This window comes from Talpa occidentalis, unplaced genomic scaffold, assembly GCF_014898055.3.
Source record: "Talpa occidentalis isolate TD23 unplaced genomic scaffold, MPIMG_talOcc4v2.1 talOcc4.8, whole genome shotgun sequence".
NCBI classification, from domain to species: domain Eukaryota; kingdom Metazoa; phylum Chordata; class Mammalia; order Eulipotyphla; family Talpidae; genus Talpa; species Talpa occidentalis.
The window spans coordinates 98,917,175-98,935,279 of record NW_023605194.1 but is presented as its reverse complement, the minus strand read 5'-3'; the positions used below and the strand labels follow the sequence as shown (position 1 = coordinate 98,935,279).

At 33.1% G+C, this 18,105-nt stretch overlaps 1 protein-coding gene across 1 annotated transcript in view; it reads right to left on the bottom strand.

Moving 5' to 3' along the window:
- Positions 1-18,105, bottom strand: part of MARCHF1 (membrane associated ring-CH-type finger 1) — a 308,377-nt gene that overhangs the window by 227,778 nt on the left and 62,494 nt on the right. Inside the window, exon 2 of the mRNA XM_037497089.2 lies at positions 3,666-3,814. Within this exon, the coding sequence (XP_037352986.2) occupies positions 3,666-3,814 (149 nt within the window). The remainder of the gene's footprint in view (positions 1-3,665; positions 3,815-18,105) is intronic.

Genomic DNA, 18,105 nt, shown 5'->3' with positions numbered 1-18,105 from the left:
GTAATTTTCTCCAGAGTCATTGCTGACCACCTGAAATGACAGTTTTTGATCTCCCTATTTTGACTGCCATAGATTTTTTTCAACTCTATTCCACTATTTCTGGTTCTTATGATCTCCTTTGCACTTCTTTTAAAATTAACACTGGATTTTTGAGTTAGTACATTTTTAAGAGTATAGTTGGTAAAAGATGTTTTGTTTTTAACATGTAAACTTGTGTTACAGTAAATTCAAAGGTAGGTATCTTCCTTACTTGTCATAAACAAGGGTTGCTGCCCTACCCCTTAGGCCATTTTTGTGAAGGCAGTTGCTTAACAGGGGTAATCTCTCAAACCCCTCAGTGTTCTTACTCAATATGAAAATTTTTTAAAAGATTTATTTATTTATGCATACAAGAACTGGGTGTGGGGGTGAGAGGATTCATCAGAGACAGTGTGGGGAGCAGAACAGGCAGATCGACTGAAAAGCATTGCTGAGGGGAGCAGCGGGTGAGTTGGGAGCGGTCTGCTGCTCCATGTGGTTCAGCTCCCTGGCTGGGGATAGAACTCGTGCTGCAGTGACTGCAGATAGTTTCACAGGTTATGTCTCAACCTCTTGTGCCACCAGGGAGGCCCCTCAATATCAACGTTTTAAACTAAATAATTTCTGAATTTAAAAAAGTAATCTAAACTGTTTGGTAGACTGAAAAAGGAAGCTATTCTTTTCAATCACATTAGTTATTGAGTCCACAATGGTGAAAATGACTATAAAATTGTCCATATTTACATTTCAGTCAATGTAGAGCAGAAGCTAATCTAATGGATACATATAGCCAAGGGATATTAAAAAAGGGAACTTATTTGTCTTTACTTGTCTTAGTTGTCTAAAGATAAATATATATTTAAAAATATATAAAAATCTATCATGTTTTATTATCTCATTTGCAATTTTGGTGTTTAGTCAAATGTATATGGTTCATATAATGACCATTTCTTGCCCCACCCAACCCCCATCTTAACCTGAGGGAAACATGATGTAGAGTGTTCCTCTAGATTTAGACTGCTTGGATTGTTAGAATTCCAGCTGTACTAGTCATCACTAATTATTACTTACCATACTTTAGGCAGATTTTTAAATTCTCCTTGTCTCAGTTTCCTTATCCATAAACTGGAGAAATTGATTATAACTACCTCACTGGATTTTTGTGATTATTCAAAACTTACAATATGTGCAAAATGCTTAGATAACCTCTTGATACATAGTTATCAGTCATCACCATCACCCTAATCATTTGCATCATCTTTAGATGGAGGATGATTTGTACTGGAAAGCTCAAATGCTTTAGATGACAGCAGAGGCGTAATAACAGAAACAAGATACACAAAATGGAAATGAAGGACAAAAGTGCTATTTTTCAAAGAAGGATAGCATTTGTGACATAAGCTGGGTAAATGCTCTTAATTGCTATATTCTGGTCATATGGAAAACTATCTTTCTCTTCATTCTGACAGATACATATACAGATAATACATTCATAAGTGATTCGCCACCATCATTATTTGATGAGGACAATACATAATCAGAATTCACAGACTTGTGCTAAATCCAGTAAATGAAAGAATTTTGAGTTATCTCTCTTGGAAAGTAATAATCCTTTGTCGTGAGAGAGTGGAAACATGACATGAATACTTGACAAAAAACATGGACTGTGGCAGAGACGGGGGAGATGCTCACTAAATCCTTCTCTTCTTCCTGATCTCCTAGAAAGAGAATATTTGCCAGCCTCCCTTGAGGTTCAGGTGGGGTCAAGAGACGAGATTTTGGTCAGTGGAAGGATGTCCTCTAATCTGAGGTTGCTCCACAACAGCCCTTACACAATGGCCTACATAGTTTTTGTTTTTCCTTGGTATCTTAAGATGGCACGTTCTTAAGAAGGCAATATCAAGAGATGGAAGGAGCTTGTATCTCTGAATCCACATTTGGCAGTTAATCTCCAAGGAAAGTCGCCCAACACACATGCATCATGAATAATTATGAAAGAAATATTTTATTATTCTATATTAAGAAACAGAGATCTGGGCATTCGTTTGGAGGTTATCCTCCAATACAGCATTGGATTTTAAATGATTAATTACTGAATTTAATTAAATTGTTAATTTGATATCCTTCTCTTTCTACCAGAAATATTAGGATGGGTAGCAAACCCCATCAAGGAAATGGGAGGGTGTGGTGTAAGGGGAAAAGCCTGTCCTTGAGAAGCCTAAGTTTTGGTAATTTTGTGTTATTTCTAGCTAAGTGACACGGACAAAATCAATTTCTCACAGTACACATCTGTAAAATAAAGCTAACATCATGTTCCTGATTATAGAAGAAAGTCAGCTAATATTCACTCAAGACTTTTCACGGTTATGATCTATTGTTCTAGAAAACAGGAATTAAGCACTGAAGTTACTCTAATAAAAGCACACAAGTGATTTATTTTAACCTAAAAAATTAGCTATTGTATTATGCCCGACAAAGTTCAGCCTTTTGTAAAAAATCTGGTGTAATATATACATGGTGCTAACACATGTTAAACAACGTTATTGAAAATAACAATTTATAAAAAGATGATGTGGAAGAGGAAACATTGCAGATGATAATTTCAGACACTATTCCTTAGAAATTTAGCTTTGCATTGTTTTGCCTCGTTTCTCTGCACCCTCAGCCATCCCACTACGATCTCAAATGACAGAATCTAAGCAGGATTTCCACTCCTGTTTCCTTTTTTTCTTCCTACTTTTTTTTCTATGTTTTGTCACCTGAAAACCTATTTCTTCAGATGGTTTCCATTGATATTCACTTAATAATGTTTGCACAGCATCATTACTTTTATGTAAAATAAAAACTAAAATAAAAGGAATTATCAAATAACTCAAAAATAAAAATAATAAAATTTTGTTCATATCTTATTATATAATCATCAATTAATAAATCAGGCTAATGAAAACATGAGTTTCCCTAGAAAATGCTTAAACTACATCTAACATCAATTCAAATCTTAATGACTAAATGAAACTTTTCTTATTTAAATCAAAATGAAGACTATTACAGCCAACATCTGATCAAAGAACATTTAAACCTTCTTTTGCTAATGAGTTCTTTTTTTCTAACCACTGGAAAATAATGGTTACTTAAAGCTAAGCATTTGAATGTCAAGTAGAAAATAAAACACAAACGAATATATTATTGATTTGGTCTTTAAATTACTTTTGCAATTATTTAATTCACAATTTTATATAAAAATTAAAACATTGAATCCTTTTTCAGACAATTTGAGAACATGCATTTGAAAATACTAAAGTTATGATTGTGATTACTCATTATTTTTAGATAACTGCTTTTCCTCATTGACTCCAATATATAAGAGAAGAGTGTGAGAATATGAAATTTAAATATATCTTTAAGGTCACTAACATAAAAAAAGTTCAACCAATGTAACTGAAAGAAAAAAAGTATTTAATCTGAATTTTACTCCAATATTATATGATGCTGTGATTTTTAAATTAATATCCACTAATTAAAATAAACCTCTGAACAATTTAACATAAAATAAGAAAAATGTTTAATTAGAACATCTTCCTCTCTCCATTTCCTTAACATTCAATTTACAGAGAAGCCATTTTGAGGTAAAATAACTTTTCACTCACCAATGTGGAGGTTTGTTGGACATCAGTCAAATCCCCTGAGATCTCGGGTGTTCGCGTGTTGTTTGGGATTCTGTGAGGGTTACGAGCTATCGCTTCACACCAGCCCAGCATTTTCTCCTTCCTCTTATCCCTTTTCAATTTCTGAAATTCTGAAAATAATTTACATTCCCTGAAATAGGTCATTTATTTGAGCTGTCTGTTTTTGGACATAATTGAGATTAAAGCAGCAATTTAATGAAATAGCAACGGAGACATTTTATTTTAACCATAGTTGATGGGGAATCAAAAAAAGGAATATCCCAGAGTTACAAGACAATGAAATATTACCCATCTTTTATAACCCAATTTGTGATACTTCCAGACTAGAGATTCCTTGCATTTGGTTCTAAGTATTTTGTTCAGTTATAAGACAACGTTTTGATACTGGGAGCTAAGAACAAACCCAGCTCCTGATATATCTACATATTTCAGTGTGAAAATTTGCTTTTCAGCTGAATGTCCTACAAATGCAGAATAAATTGAACACAGGCCAGTGACAGAGATTACTCATTCTGGCAGTGGTATGATTATCCTCTTCATAAAGTTCTGCCATCTAAAGAATGCAAAATTTTAGTGTAAGAGAAGTAAGTTCGGTATATGACATCCATTACCAGCGCAATCAATTCAAAAATAATAATTTAAAATATTTCCTTACTAGATTATGAGTAAAAATATTCCACAACAACTCTTTTTGGCTTTCTAGGCCTTCCTGTTTGAGGGGATTTTTTTTTTTTCTGTCTATGAAAAGTTTTATCAACAATGACTTTTAATGTATTGGAGAAAACATTGTTTCCCTTATAAAGTTTTACAGCCTACTTTTCCACTTCACCAGCCTCAGTAATTAGAAATAGTTTATTGCAGGTCTTTAGTTAAATGCATTACACTGTCAATTAAATATCAAAAATAATGTGGAGTAATTATTTTTCACAGCATCCAAAGCAATTAGCAATCTGGCAGTTTATAACATTTCAGGGATTCAAAATAGCACATTTCATAACACTAAGAAAAGTAACATAAAGAAAGGTTGCACTAACGGATTGATGAGTTATTACTCCAAATGACAAAATACTCAAGTTAAATGGATCTGAACAATGTAAATAGAGAAGTTATAAAAAATTCATAAAAATTAAGTCTAAGATACTCAATGGAATGGATTTCTTAATATGTCTGGCAATCTAACATGAGTGACTCATTCATTTGAGGTGCTAGGAAATGGAGGGCAGAATTTGGAAACAATTGTTTGAATAAGCTGCAAATTATTCGTGCTTGCTCTTTCAAATACACTGCTTGAGATTTTATGGAAAATTCTTATCTATGTAATACATAATCTGCATATACAACTAATTTGTACTCCACAGAAAGTAAATATTTCCTGTTTCTCAGTACCCAGTATCTGGGTTACTCATCAGCTTTTAATTACAATTCTTGAAGTATGCTAAGAGTGAATGAAATGAGTATCTTTATTCAAAAGCAAGTAGTAAAATGATACATAATGACCAAAACAGTTTAATCAAGTATAAACAAATATTCTACTTGTAAATCATTTGCTACATATTTTTAATTTTAACTCCATAATTAAATATCACTTTAGCACTTATAATAAAATGTTGACTTTATGCATGAATAAAAAGCATAATAAAGCAATTGACAAAATTATGACATTATCAGTATCCATTCTGGAATATGTTTTTTAAAGAAGCCAATTTATATTCTAATCAGCTTTTAAATTAAAAAATCAGTCTAATTTCATGTGCAACTTTTTTTGTGGTAGTTGTGGTGGTGAACGAGGTCTTCCTCCTTACTCAGTCAACATTAATCCTTAAGTATCGACTGAGCCCCTACCAATTGTAGGTAATCAAATGGCACGGCAAATCTTTAAGATTAAGATTAATTTTATCTCCATCTGAGTTAGATTCATTGCAATATTCTAGAGCATTTTATAATTCAAAACTGTTAAAATCTTTCCGGCTAATATTTGGTTTTGTAAACTTATTTACTCAACTGTAAGGTGACTGCTTCCTCCTATTGATCATTGATGTCTTCCTTGAAGTTGAAGTTTGTACAAAGTCATCTTTGTGAATAGTTTTCCTACACTGCTATCAACAAGTCATTGTGACAAGTACTATTAAACTTTGGCTATACCTGTTGGAGTAGTATAATAAAATGTCTAGTTTTCTTTTGCTTTTAACAGTTACTATTTGAGTTCTAGAATAATTAGATAGGTTCAATAAATCAACAAGTTAAAATACATGTTCTTTTTTTACCTAAATAATGTGCTCATAATAATAAACGAATATTCACCATGGAGACTATACTTACTGTAGTGGAAAACCAGAAAAGATAGGATACATGTGTATGGCCTGGTAGACTGGAAAGCTTATCACTGAGTTTGAACACAGTCTTAGGAATGTTTACAAACAAAGTTAGATGTGTGAAATGATGAGAACAATCTAACTACACAGATTCATCTTAGCTTTTAATGAAATGAAAAATATATGAGAATATTTAAAAAGCCTATAATGGTTGCATTATTACACCTGAACATTCACTTCATATTGTAAGACAGAAATTTCATCTAACAACTTCTTCTGAATAATATCTATCCACTGACATTACTGGTGATTTTAGAGTCAAAGAACATACCCTGAAGAAAGCAATGTTTCAATGGCCAATCAAGACGCAGCAATGGTATAGGTGAATTGAAAGGGACAAAGAGAGGGGGTTCCTGAAAAGGAGAGACCCACTGCCCCACCCTTAAATTCCTGTGGGTAAGAGACTGAAATAATTATTCAAAACAATGTCTTCTTTTCTATTGTCACAAAACACTCAGACTTTTGGTTACATTCCAAAGAAATCTTTTCAGCGTCATTGATGTTAAAGATTGCAGAAATAATTTAGGTGATTTAAGAGAACTGAGGGGCTAATAGTGTTAATGGTTCAATCTCTGCAAACCAGTCTTCTTCTACATAGTTTTGGAGTACCCCTCATATTAATAGGTATAAGAATGTACTATCAGTCAGAAGGGTAGGCAAATTACAAGCATTTAAAATTAACCCTACAGCACTTTAAATACTAAGTATCATCAGTAATATCAGAATAGGAAAGCAGTCACTAAGCATTGGTGTTAATTGCTATCTAACCATTGAACCAAGCTAATACGAGATGCAGTAATGAGTAACTTATATAATGATCACAGGAAACTGAGATTTAACTAAGCTTAATTTTTAATATGCTATTTCAAGTAGATATTTCATTTAATAAATAGCATAGAACATTCTCTATGAACTAAATTGAAAACAAATTCAAATTAAGAAGAAAAAAATACAAGTTAATTGGTGCATCTCATGGAGAATAATTTAATTTGGGAAAGATTTACTGAACAGTTCCTTTGTGCCAGACTACTTGGAAGTATTGGCACAGCGATTAAAGAGCTCCGGAGCTTAGAGTTAGTTGGGGAAACAGACAAGTAGACCAACTTTTGATAGCAATGCAATGAGCACTAGGAAAACTTAGAGAAGACATTTGACTTAATATCAGTTAATGAGGAAGTTGACTTTGAAAGACTATAAAAAATTAAATTATAAATAATTTACATGCAAATTAATATTACAACTCCAAAGGTTCTTCCACTACAAGCCTATTGTACAACCATAGAGGACATTATTCCTATTGTAATCTGTGCAACTGCTCTGAGGTATGATCTTCACGTAAAACATAAAATGGATAATGCACCTGCAGTTGTGCCACCAGGCAAAATTAAAGAATGACTGATTTCTCCAAGTGAAATGTACTATATTTGTCTTATCTTACCCCAAATCAAATGAAATTTGGTTTTAAAGTAAGAAAATTTTCCCCTATAGAAAAAATCCAGTTGGCTACCTCTATTTTGTCCCTCTACCACCTTAACTATTTCCTTCTTAAAATTTGCCCACCCCACATCATATCCAGCAGAGTATATAGTTAGGCTAATTAAATGCTCCCTTTTGACACATGGATGCAACACAGAGAAAGTTTCCTTCAACCTCTAGTAGCATAGACAATGATCAAATTTGAGAATAGCCCTGACTAAGATATCAATAGGAATTATCAATGGGACATTTTAGAAATTTTACTGTGTATTTATTTAGCTAAGATAAGTATCATTAAGAATAAACTCTCAACTATTGGACATTTTGTCCTCCCTCAGAGTATTAATAAAGATTAACTTCTATTGTGAAATAACCGGCTTGAGAAGAGACAGGAATATGCTTCTCATCTTCACTGAACTGCAGTATCTCTGAAAATTAAATGTTCATGGAGAGGTGTCTATATGTTTGGGTGTGTGTGTACATTTTGCAAAAGTATGTCTTATATATTCAGAAAATATAAAATGCATGCCTAAAACAAACAACCACTGTTCCTCTAGAATGCTTACTGGATACTTGGAGTACTGAATACTGGATACTTAGTCTTAGAGTACTAAAGATCACCAAGCACAGTATGAAATTTGGGTCTTTAGACCATATAGTCATTAAACAAGACAACTACATTTGTTAAGCATACTATTGATACCATGCAATGGATATCTGTGTCCTATGGGGTCTTCTGATTTCTTGAAGGGGGTAAAGGCTTCTTTAACGGAGAGAGAGGTTCACATTTTATATTTGAGGAAGTGGAGGACTAACAGAGAGCCCAATAAATAATTCTTGTTAAAAATGAAAATATATAGAAGAAAATTTCTCCTTCATTGAGTAAAGTTAGAAAATGGGAAAAACCACAAGGTGGCTCATACTGAAGGCCTAAATTCATAAAGTGTTTTTTGCTTGGTCTATAGGAAAAACATAATTAGCATATAGTTTTCTTTTAAAATTTATTTTTTTTAAAAAATTTGCATTGATTTCTTTTAAAAATATTGACCTTTCTATGAAGTCTTATAAGTTACTCCAATCTTATGAAGAAGCTTGCTGGTGAATAAAGAAATGAGAATGAAAGGAAGTAAAGCTTTCATTCCCTCCTATGTTGAATGCAGAGCAGAGGGAGAAAGGTTTTGAAGAAATTGTTCTAGTATCATTATGAACCATGATACTGAAGACTGAAAGAAATGGGAAGAAGAGATGGCTTCAGGTAGATAACTATGGGAAAAATGTAAGCAAAGTGACCCCTTCAGTCTAAATATATTAAGAGAAGTGACCCAGGAAATTCACACATCAATGTTCATGCCAGAAATATAGTAATGACTAAAAAGTCTCTTTATTGAATCATTTTTGCTAGCTCAAAATGCAGGATATGCGTTGGGTCAATCATTTACTGGACATAAAAATAATCTGAGGGTCTTGTACCTGAAGTTGTGATACCTATAGCATTTGGGAATGATCACTTTCATCATTGCAAAAAGACTAAGCTGAACAAGCTGAAAATATAATGATTTTTTCTTAGAAAACTGAGCCTGTAGAACAAACCACCACCACAAAACATGGATAGAAAGGTGAATATAGGGACTGATGACCAATTTCAGAATACTTAGAAAGAAGCTTCAGGAGCTGGTGGAACACAGTAATTTTTATGTGTGAATGGAGGCACAATATGGACTAGCTTGAGAAAAATAATTTCTTGGAAGTGGCATTCTTAGTGGAGGGCTCCATACTTCCCTGGATCTTACCATCAGACACTTACTTAGATCTCATGAAAAATAGCTAAGAAATATACATTTGTGCCACTTGTGGGGAGAGAGTAGAGTAAACATCATGAAATACCACAAGGGACATTCTGTAAGAAAGACCTAACGTTCAGAAGAAAATATCTTAGCAGATTTTTATTATCCTACCTGGATGAGGGCATTTCTCCATGGTAATCTTCATGCCTCTTCTAAAATGAGAGAAGCTAAGAAATACTTGTGAAGTCCCAAAGCTCATGAACATAAGCCCAATTTTTTTAACTAAAAAAATTGCACAGAATATTTTCCCTCTACTGTACCTTACCACCATGCCAACAGGTCTTTAGGATAATAACAGCAGAGTGCATCTGAAAGAACTGCGGGACACAACCTCTCTTCGAGGGCGTGTACTCAGGGAGGCTCAGAATCAACAGAACAAATACAAGGATGCTAGAAGAATTTGAAGCATCTACAACTATAACTACATTTAACATTAAATACAGCACAGTTTCTAGCCAGGGTAACATAAAAATTCAGATTAGAGATGCATTTACTTTAGATTGTATTAATGATACATCACATGTTGTTTTCAACAAAACAAAAAAAAATGAAAGTAAGTTTAAAAATAAGAAGAAAGATTCGGAAGAGACATAAAAAGGTATCAGAATCAGATTCATATATTACACAAATAGTGGAATTATAAGATTTGGAATTCAAGATGTTACAGTTAATTTTAAGGGCTGCAATGAGAAAAGCAGATACCATACAAGACAGGATAATATAAACAGAGAGATAGAAAGAATCAAAAGGTGATACTAGAAATCAAATCACTGCAACAGAAGTGAAAAATGCTTATAGGCTTATCAGTAGAATGGACAAGAATTAATAAACTTGAAGACAGTACACCAGAAACTCCCACCTAAAATGAAAAGAGAAACAAATTAAGAAGGCAGATCATCCAAGAATTATGGGATTATTCCCCAAAATGTAAAGTATCTGAAGTAGACAAAAGAATTAACAAAGCAGAAGAAATATTTTCAAGATGCAATATTAATATATAGAAGTCAATTGTTTTCCTATAGTCCTGTATACCTACATATCATCAATGAAAATGAACAGTTTGGAACTGAAATGAAAGCAAACCACTTTGAATAAAGTAAAAAAAAAATATTTAGGTATATATCTAACAAAATAGCTACAGTATGTATATATAAAGAAATACATATATATACATATATATGCATATATACATATATAGGGGAAACCGTAATATTTTGATTTAAAAAATCTAAGTAAATACAAACACATCTTATGTTTTTGATTGGGAAGACTCAATATTGTTAAGATAGCAGTTCCTCATAACTTGAACCATCCGTTCAGCTCAATTCAAATCAAATTCCAAAAAAAAAACCCCACCATTTTGTAGATATTGAGAAATTTATTCCAAAAATATACAGAAAGGCACAATACTTAAGCAGCCAATAAAACAGCAAAGAAACAAAGTTGAAGGACTCACACTACTCAGTTTCAAAACTTACTCTAAAATGACAGTAATCAAGTCAGTATGGAATTGTCAAAAGAATAAACATAAAGCAATGGAACAGAATAGAGTTCAACAATAAGCTAAAATACAATCAACTTTTCTTTGAAAAACAGCTAAGCCATTTCAATGGAAAAAGATAATCTTTTCTATGAATGGCTCTGGAGGAACTGAACATATGCCTATAAAAAATCAACTCTAGATCCAGAACCTTACACCTTTCACAAAAATGGTCTCAAAATGGATCACAGTCCTAAATACAAATACAAAGCTACAAAACTTCTGGAAGAAAATAAAGGAGAAAGTATAGATGTCTTGGAGCTCAGCAATTAAGTGCTAAATACAACATTAAAATCACAATCCATGAAAAAAAAACCAAATTGATGTTAGTAAAATTATAAAATTCTACTCAGCTAAAGACTCATAAGAAAATGAATATAAACCACAGACTCAGAAAATATCTGAAGAGAACATATCAGATAAAGGATTTGAATTCAACATATACAAAGAACTCTTAAAATTCAACAATAAGGAAAAAAAAACCCGATAAAAAAATAGGGATGACCTGACTAGATACCTCATCAAAGATAAACAGATGGCAAATAAGCATATGAAAGACGTCCAACATCATAGCTCATTAGACAATTACAAATTAAAACAATAATGAGATACCCACTGCATATCTATTAGAAAGGCTCAAATCCAACTGTTAACACCAAATCCTGGTAAGGATGACAAACAATAGGAACTCATACATTGCTGGTGGGAAATAAGATGGTAGCAACTTTGTTAGATAGTTTGGTAGTTTCTTAAGCCATGTAAACACAGTCTTGCTGCATGATGCTGCCATTTATAGCTATTTACCCAGAATGTTTCCACCAAAACCTGTACACAATATTTGCAGTAACTTAATTCATAGTTGTTAAAAGATGGCAGCAACTAAGACATTATCAATAGGTGAATGGATAAACAAATTGTGGTGCTACCAAATAATGGTACATTATTCAGAAATAAAAAGAAATGAGCCATAAAAGGTATGAATAAATCTAAATACAGATTGCTATGTTAAAAAGAAGTGAGCCTGAAGGGGCTATTTTGTGCGATTCTGTTTATAAGCCTGTGTTTTGATTTTCCCTCTTTGCCTCTTTGCGGACTGTTTTTACAGGTACATGTATGATTTAGGTGAACAAATTAGGTAGCTACTATAATGTGCGTAAAAAATTCTAGTCTCAGAAGAAAACTAGGGTTTTTCCTCATAAGAAAGTAAAGACATAGCACTGTGTCTTTGCAAATATAAGTAAAACTGCACTTGTATAAGGTATTACACGGACTTAAAGGATCGCTAAGAGAGCTGCCTGTGTCTATATGGTGTATGTCTGTGTGCCTGCCCCTTTGTGTCTAATTACGCTGGCCTCTAGAAGATATAAAATTGGAATAGATGGTGCTACAGAAATTTTGAGCTCATAGAAATATAACGGGAACTGGTACAAGTGCTTCCAGGAAGAACGGTCTGGGGTAATTTTGGTTAATGGGAAGTCATTTGAAATTTAATGGGTTGGCTTGAAACATATATGCATATAAAACTGTTTTGAGTGTCATACTGGAAAGAAGTTTTCTCTATGTGACAAATGTGGCAAAGTCTTCTAATAAGATGTTTTATTAAAAAAAAAATGGTATTTGAAACTTCTAGAGGCATCTCCATAACAGGAGGTGGTATCATGTTACCCATCCCCATTTAATGAGGGGTGGAGCTAAGCAGCCAGGTGAAGCTATACAGATTGATCGGTTCAGGGGAAGACACGTGGACAAGAAGGGCACTTGCTTCTCAGCTTTGGACTTGCACCAGGGACTTGGGGGAAGTGGAGGAGATACACGTAAAGATACAGGGAAGAAAGTAGGTGCGTGAAAGACACATGGGGAGGCTGACAACGGCAGTGGTGATCTTGATGTGATATCTCCTTTTTTCCCAGTTTAGAACCCCTTTTCTGCAGTTCACAGCCAGAAGTGCCTTAGACATGTGGCAAGCTTTTAGGGCTCAGTGGCCCTCAGGTATTTGTTACCACACTATACCTATCACCAAAACCCATCATCTTAGTCCTCCCTAACAGGCCATTGTGTTCCTGTTCTGCTATGCTCTATCTTCTCCCCTTGGCCTGCTGATAGCCTCAACTCTACAGTCAGATTTCTTGGCTCTTAAACTATATGTATGCAAAACATATTTTAGTTAAAGAAAATGAATGTTTATTAATGTGTTATCATTGATGTGTACTGAAAAGTGTGATTGTCGGTCCCCCTGAAAAAACAAAATTATGAGCTTATGCAGAGTCCTCATGTTACCATCTAATTTCACCTCAAAGGAATATATATTCTTTATATATACTTTTGTATACACATATATATTTATACAAGAATATATAAGAATATATATATCTTTTATATATATTCTTTATACACAGGCACATACATACATATGCTTTATATATAGACAAGAATACACACATACACAGAAATGTGTAATTTGGAACTGATTCCATTAGAGATAAATCTGGATATGTGAATAGTAACTTTTAAAACAGCATCTGTGACGAGTCATCTGAAGATAAGTTTAACATTTAAAATTTATTCTGCTTCATTGTGGAGAAAAAAAATTGAACTGGTGATAAAAGAAGAAAAGCAAACTTTGTTTTTTGACACAATAACATAAAATGGGACTTTGGTGGACTTCATACTCCTCAAAGACTGATTGTGTGATGGCAAGCTAGTAGTGCTCAACCTCTGAGGTTGGGATTGTTTTTTTTTTTTTTTCCAAAAAAGATAAATAGAATCATGTGAAACAGACAGAAGACTATAGTAATGCACTCTGCCTTACTGCCATATTCCTGACTACACATTCTTCAGTAACATTTAATAGTCTTTATAATGTGCTAAATAGCTTCTTAAAAATACATTTATAATGCATGAGACATGTCTGAAGCTTTAAACAACAGCCCAGAAGGAGCAAGGTTATTCTGGCTATACAAGATTTCTAGAGAAAAAAACTACAAAGGATGGTGTCATTTTGGAATTATATGAGTGAGTTCAGTATCGCTGGGGTACCATTTTTTAAATTATTTATTTATGATTATAAGAACTGGGGTACAGGCCAGAGGCTTGGGAGGCCTCCACCAGAGGATCCACCAGAGACAGAGTGGGGAACAGAATAGGCAGGTAGACCGAAGCATACTGCTGAGCGGAGCAGTGTGTGAGCCAGGAGAGACCTGCTGTGCCACATGGGTAGCTCCCTGGCTGGGGATTGAACTTGCGCTGCAGAGGCTGTGGACAGCTTCACAGCACTGTGCTCAACCCCTTGCGCCACCAGGCAGTCTTGGTACCATGCTTTATTTCCCTAACCATAATCTACATTCATGATACCTTGGAGATTTATGCAAGTTTAACTAGGGTTTCTGATCAGACAGGTATAAATAGCAAATATTCTCTAGGGAATTTGTTATAAAGATGCTGTATGACCTTTGGCAATGGTAAATACCAATAGTAAGAGCAATCCAATGGATTTGATCAAATGATAAGCAAACAGACTCAATTCCGAATATCCAGTAGGTTGCAGAAATGAAGCTCTGACCTCAGAGAATGCAATTCCAGAACAGTAGTAAAACCTGCCATAGGGCCATTAATGATTGGCATTCTTTGACCCCAGAATTGCTATCAAATAAAAATACAAATGACATGTTATATGTTGCTACCACTGGAAAAATCTCTCCAAAAGTTTCTATCATACAAACTAAGAGGCATAGAAAAACTTGAAATAAGGGAGCATTTTCAATCAGTTTACTTATTTAAGAACATTATGAAAGTCTGTTTTTTAAGATGACAGACACTAACGTTACTAAACAATATTATGCTAATGATTATTCTACATTATACAAAATTAATAGCTACATTTAGGAATTATTTCAAGATTTTTACCTTATCTAGATTTTACCTTATCCAGATTTTATATCGTTAAAGATCAAGAGTATTCTGGCATTAACATATATTGTCCATTGCACATTGTACATCAAAATTTCAAGCTGCTCTCTTAGTCAGTATTTAAGTAGATGTGTCAAATAATAGTGGAAATTGGCAACTTGCAGAATAGTGAACTCTACCAAGACTGTTTTTGAATGTGAGAAATGCATAAAATCTAAGAAATCTACATACTTAAATACTAATCTTTCTCTAGGAATTTGAAACTCAATTTGATTACTGAGTCAAAGATAAAATACATAACTTTCCATACTGTTTAAGAACAATTTCTAGATAAAACGCATTTCTATGTGATCAAGTACAATAATATAAGGGGAAATAATGAGTCATAATAGAAATTTTCAACTTTCTATGCAGAATTTTTTTAAATTTCTACATTATACCCAAGGTGCCAACTTGGTCCAAATGTCAAGCTGTGCCAGAAACTTTTTCTATGAAAAATTTTACCATTCAAACCAATCTCCTACTCCATTACTCTTGCATTGTCCAAATATACTTAGGATATGCACAGAATAGAGTAGAAATATTGCATTTCAATCTACTACCCATGGTTTTAGTTTAGTTTGTTGGCATTTTATGAAGTGTTTTGCATACTGCAGAAAGTGCTTTACATACTGCAGAAGGGATATGTTATTTAAAATTAATTAACTTTTATGACAAAATATCTGAAGTACACATTTCTTCCCTGATGTCACATTTACCCAACTTCAGAGTGAAGCAAAATGCAATGAGTTAAGAAAAACCGTTAGTTGATAAATGTTGCCTTTCCCCTGGTAGCCCAGACAAAGATTAAGATGTCTGGAAACAAATAAAGCAATGAATGGAATAAATCATGGGTTTATGTGCCAGTAACAATGTACTTTTTCCCCTAAGTTTTTCCTTAAGTATTATAATAAGATTCTCATTCATAATAGTATTTGAAGAGTCTATAAAACAGGTAGTCCAGAACAATTAAAGGTGCTTTATGAAATATCTAATTTGCAAGAAATGTTCTGGGTAGAGTATAAGTTGGATTAATATCTGGCTGGTGTAAAGTGCCTAATACCATCTATCCCAATGTCAAGTCTACATTTAATAAGCAAGAGCTCATAGTACTGTGTAGGACTCATTCAGAGAATTCTGAATATAAGTTTTCACCCTCCAAAGACTTTCATAGTAAAAAGGACAGAGAAGTGAAAGGCAGAAGAGAGAATCAACACAAAAGACACAAAATCTTTAAAATATATCACATTTGGTTTACTATGATAAAGTATATGTATGTGACTTTATGAAACCAGACACAGAAGAAAATCATGACAGGATGTACATTTGATAGCTCCATAGTCCTATGAAAATGTGATGTCTACTTCTTTATTATTTATTCTGTACAATACATCTTCATTTGTCAATATTCAAATCCAAGAATTTCTAGTTAATATATAATCCAAAATCAAATGCCAAGAAAATTTCGCTATTGAGAACTTAATGAAATAACTAATTTCATGACCTCTAATGTCCAAAACAATTGAATTTCATTATCCAAGGGAGGATATTTAATACTGGCATTTGCTATTAATTAATTTAGTCAAAAAGCAGCTTAAAGTATTTGAAACAAAGATGCTTAATAGAAAAGATTTAAAGAAGTAATAAAATCAACCATTAGATGCAGTTGGAAGTTTTATTAGATACAGTTAGTGGAACTAAATTCTAAATATGTCAGCATGTGAGTTTATAATTCAAAATAAATTCAGATATACTGCTTTGCTTTGGCCAATCCTTTTGTCATATGTAAAATGCATGTTTTCTGAACTGTCTGGGCAAGTGTATCACCTTCCAGTAAAATTAAGCTGATTGTCTGTCCAAAGAGAAAATAATGACAACACTTAATTAGAATGAAATGCCAAAGCACATTTAAGTTTTCATTTATATCTACACAAGTGGACTCTTGAAAACTGGCAAATCTGGACCTATAATAGAAGATGAAAGCAGACTTTTGGAAAGTTGATTGGAAGCTAAAGGCTCTGAACAAAGAAATATCTAATGGAAGAAATATTTGAAAATCATGCTTTGCTTTTATACAATAAAGAGGCATTGTGACAATAACTTCTTTGCTTTACATCAGAAGAAACAATATGATATTACAGTTATATCTTTAAGAAAAAGGTAGCTATGATTAAATACAAGTTACAATATATGCATTCAAGAAGTGTTTTTGCCAAAACAAATACTCTATATTTTGCTCTTTATAAAAAAAAAAGTTGAACTTACAGAAACAGAATAATAATAAATAGTGGGAGAGGCCAAGAGGTGGGGGAATGTTGGTGTAGCAATGTTAGTCAAATTTTCAGTTATAACATGAATAACTTATGAAGATCTAACGCATAACAAGGTAGATATGATAAAAACAGGGTATAATAAACTCAAAATTGTCTAAAAGAGTAAACTTAACCATTCTAAGGAAAGTGGAAGTATGGGGGAAAGGTAGTCATGCACAGTGATATCCAAGTGAATCAAAATTTTTACTAGATGCCAACAGAGTTAGTGTACTATGTTATAGGTTCCACACACATTCCATTCTTTGGTGAATTATAGTCTGAATTATAGTCTCTCAGCTATTCTAGTATAAATTGTTTTGTTGCAACAGAAAATCACATTCAAAAGTTATATTGACACTAAATATAGAATAGTTGACAACAAATATATACTAGATATGGAGTAATGTAGAGAAAATAATTCAGTGAGAAATTGTAGTATTTAGTAATCATTGAAGATGTTCACCCAGGGCCTTGCTATAGTCTTAGTGCAACTTTATATCACCAAAATAGCACTTCACAAATTTTACAAAAGAAGATAGATTTTAGACAAACAGAAGCATTGCATGACTGAACTCCTCAGAAAACTTCTACACTTTATATAATTGCCTTTAGGATATTTTGTTCTCTTTACAAGAAAGTATTTTACCTTATCCTCAAAAAACAGATCCAACTATGCAGGAAAAAAGCACAGTTCACATACACCCTGAGGTTTCCACTTCAACCACAGAGATATGAAGTACTTCTTTACAGACAAAATTTGAGAATCTATTCAAGAAAAAGGTTGAATTCATGTCTATATACTGGTATACTTTTTCTCTTTCTATATTTGCATTTAGAGACAACTGATAATTGTCATATGAGCTCAATTTTATTGATCTTACCATAGCACAAATGGTGAATTGCAACTTGAAT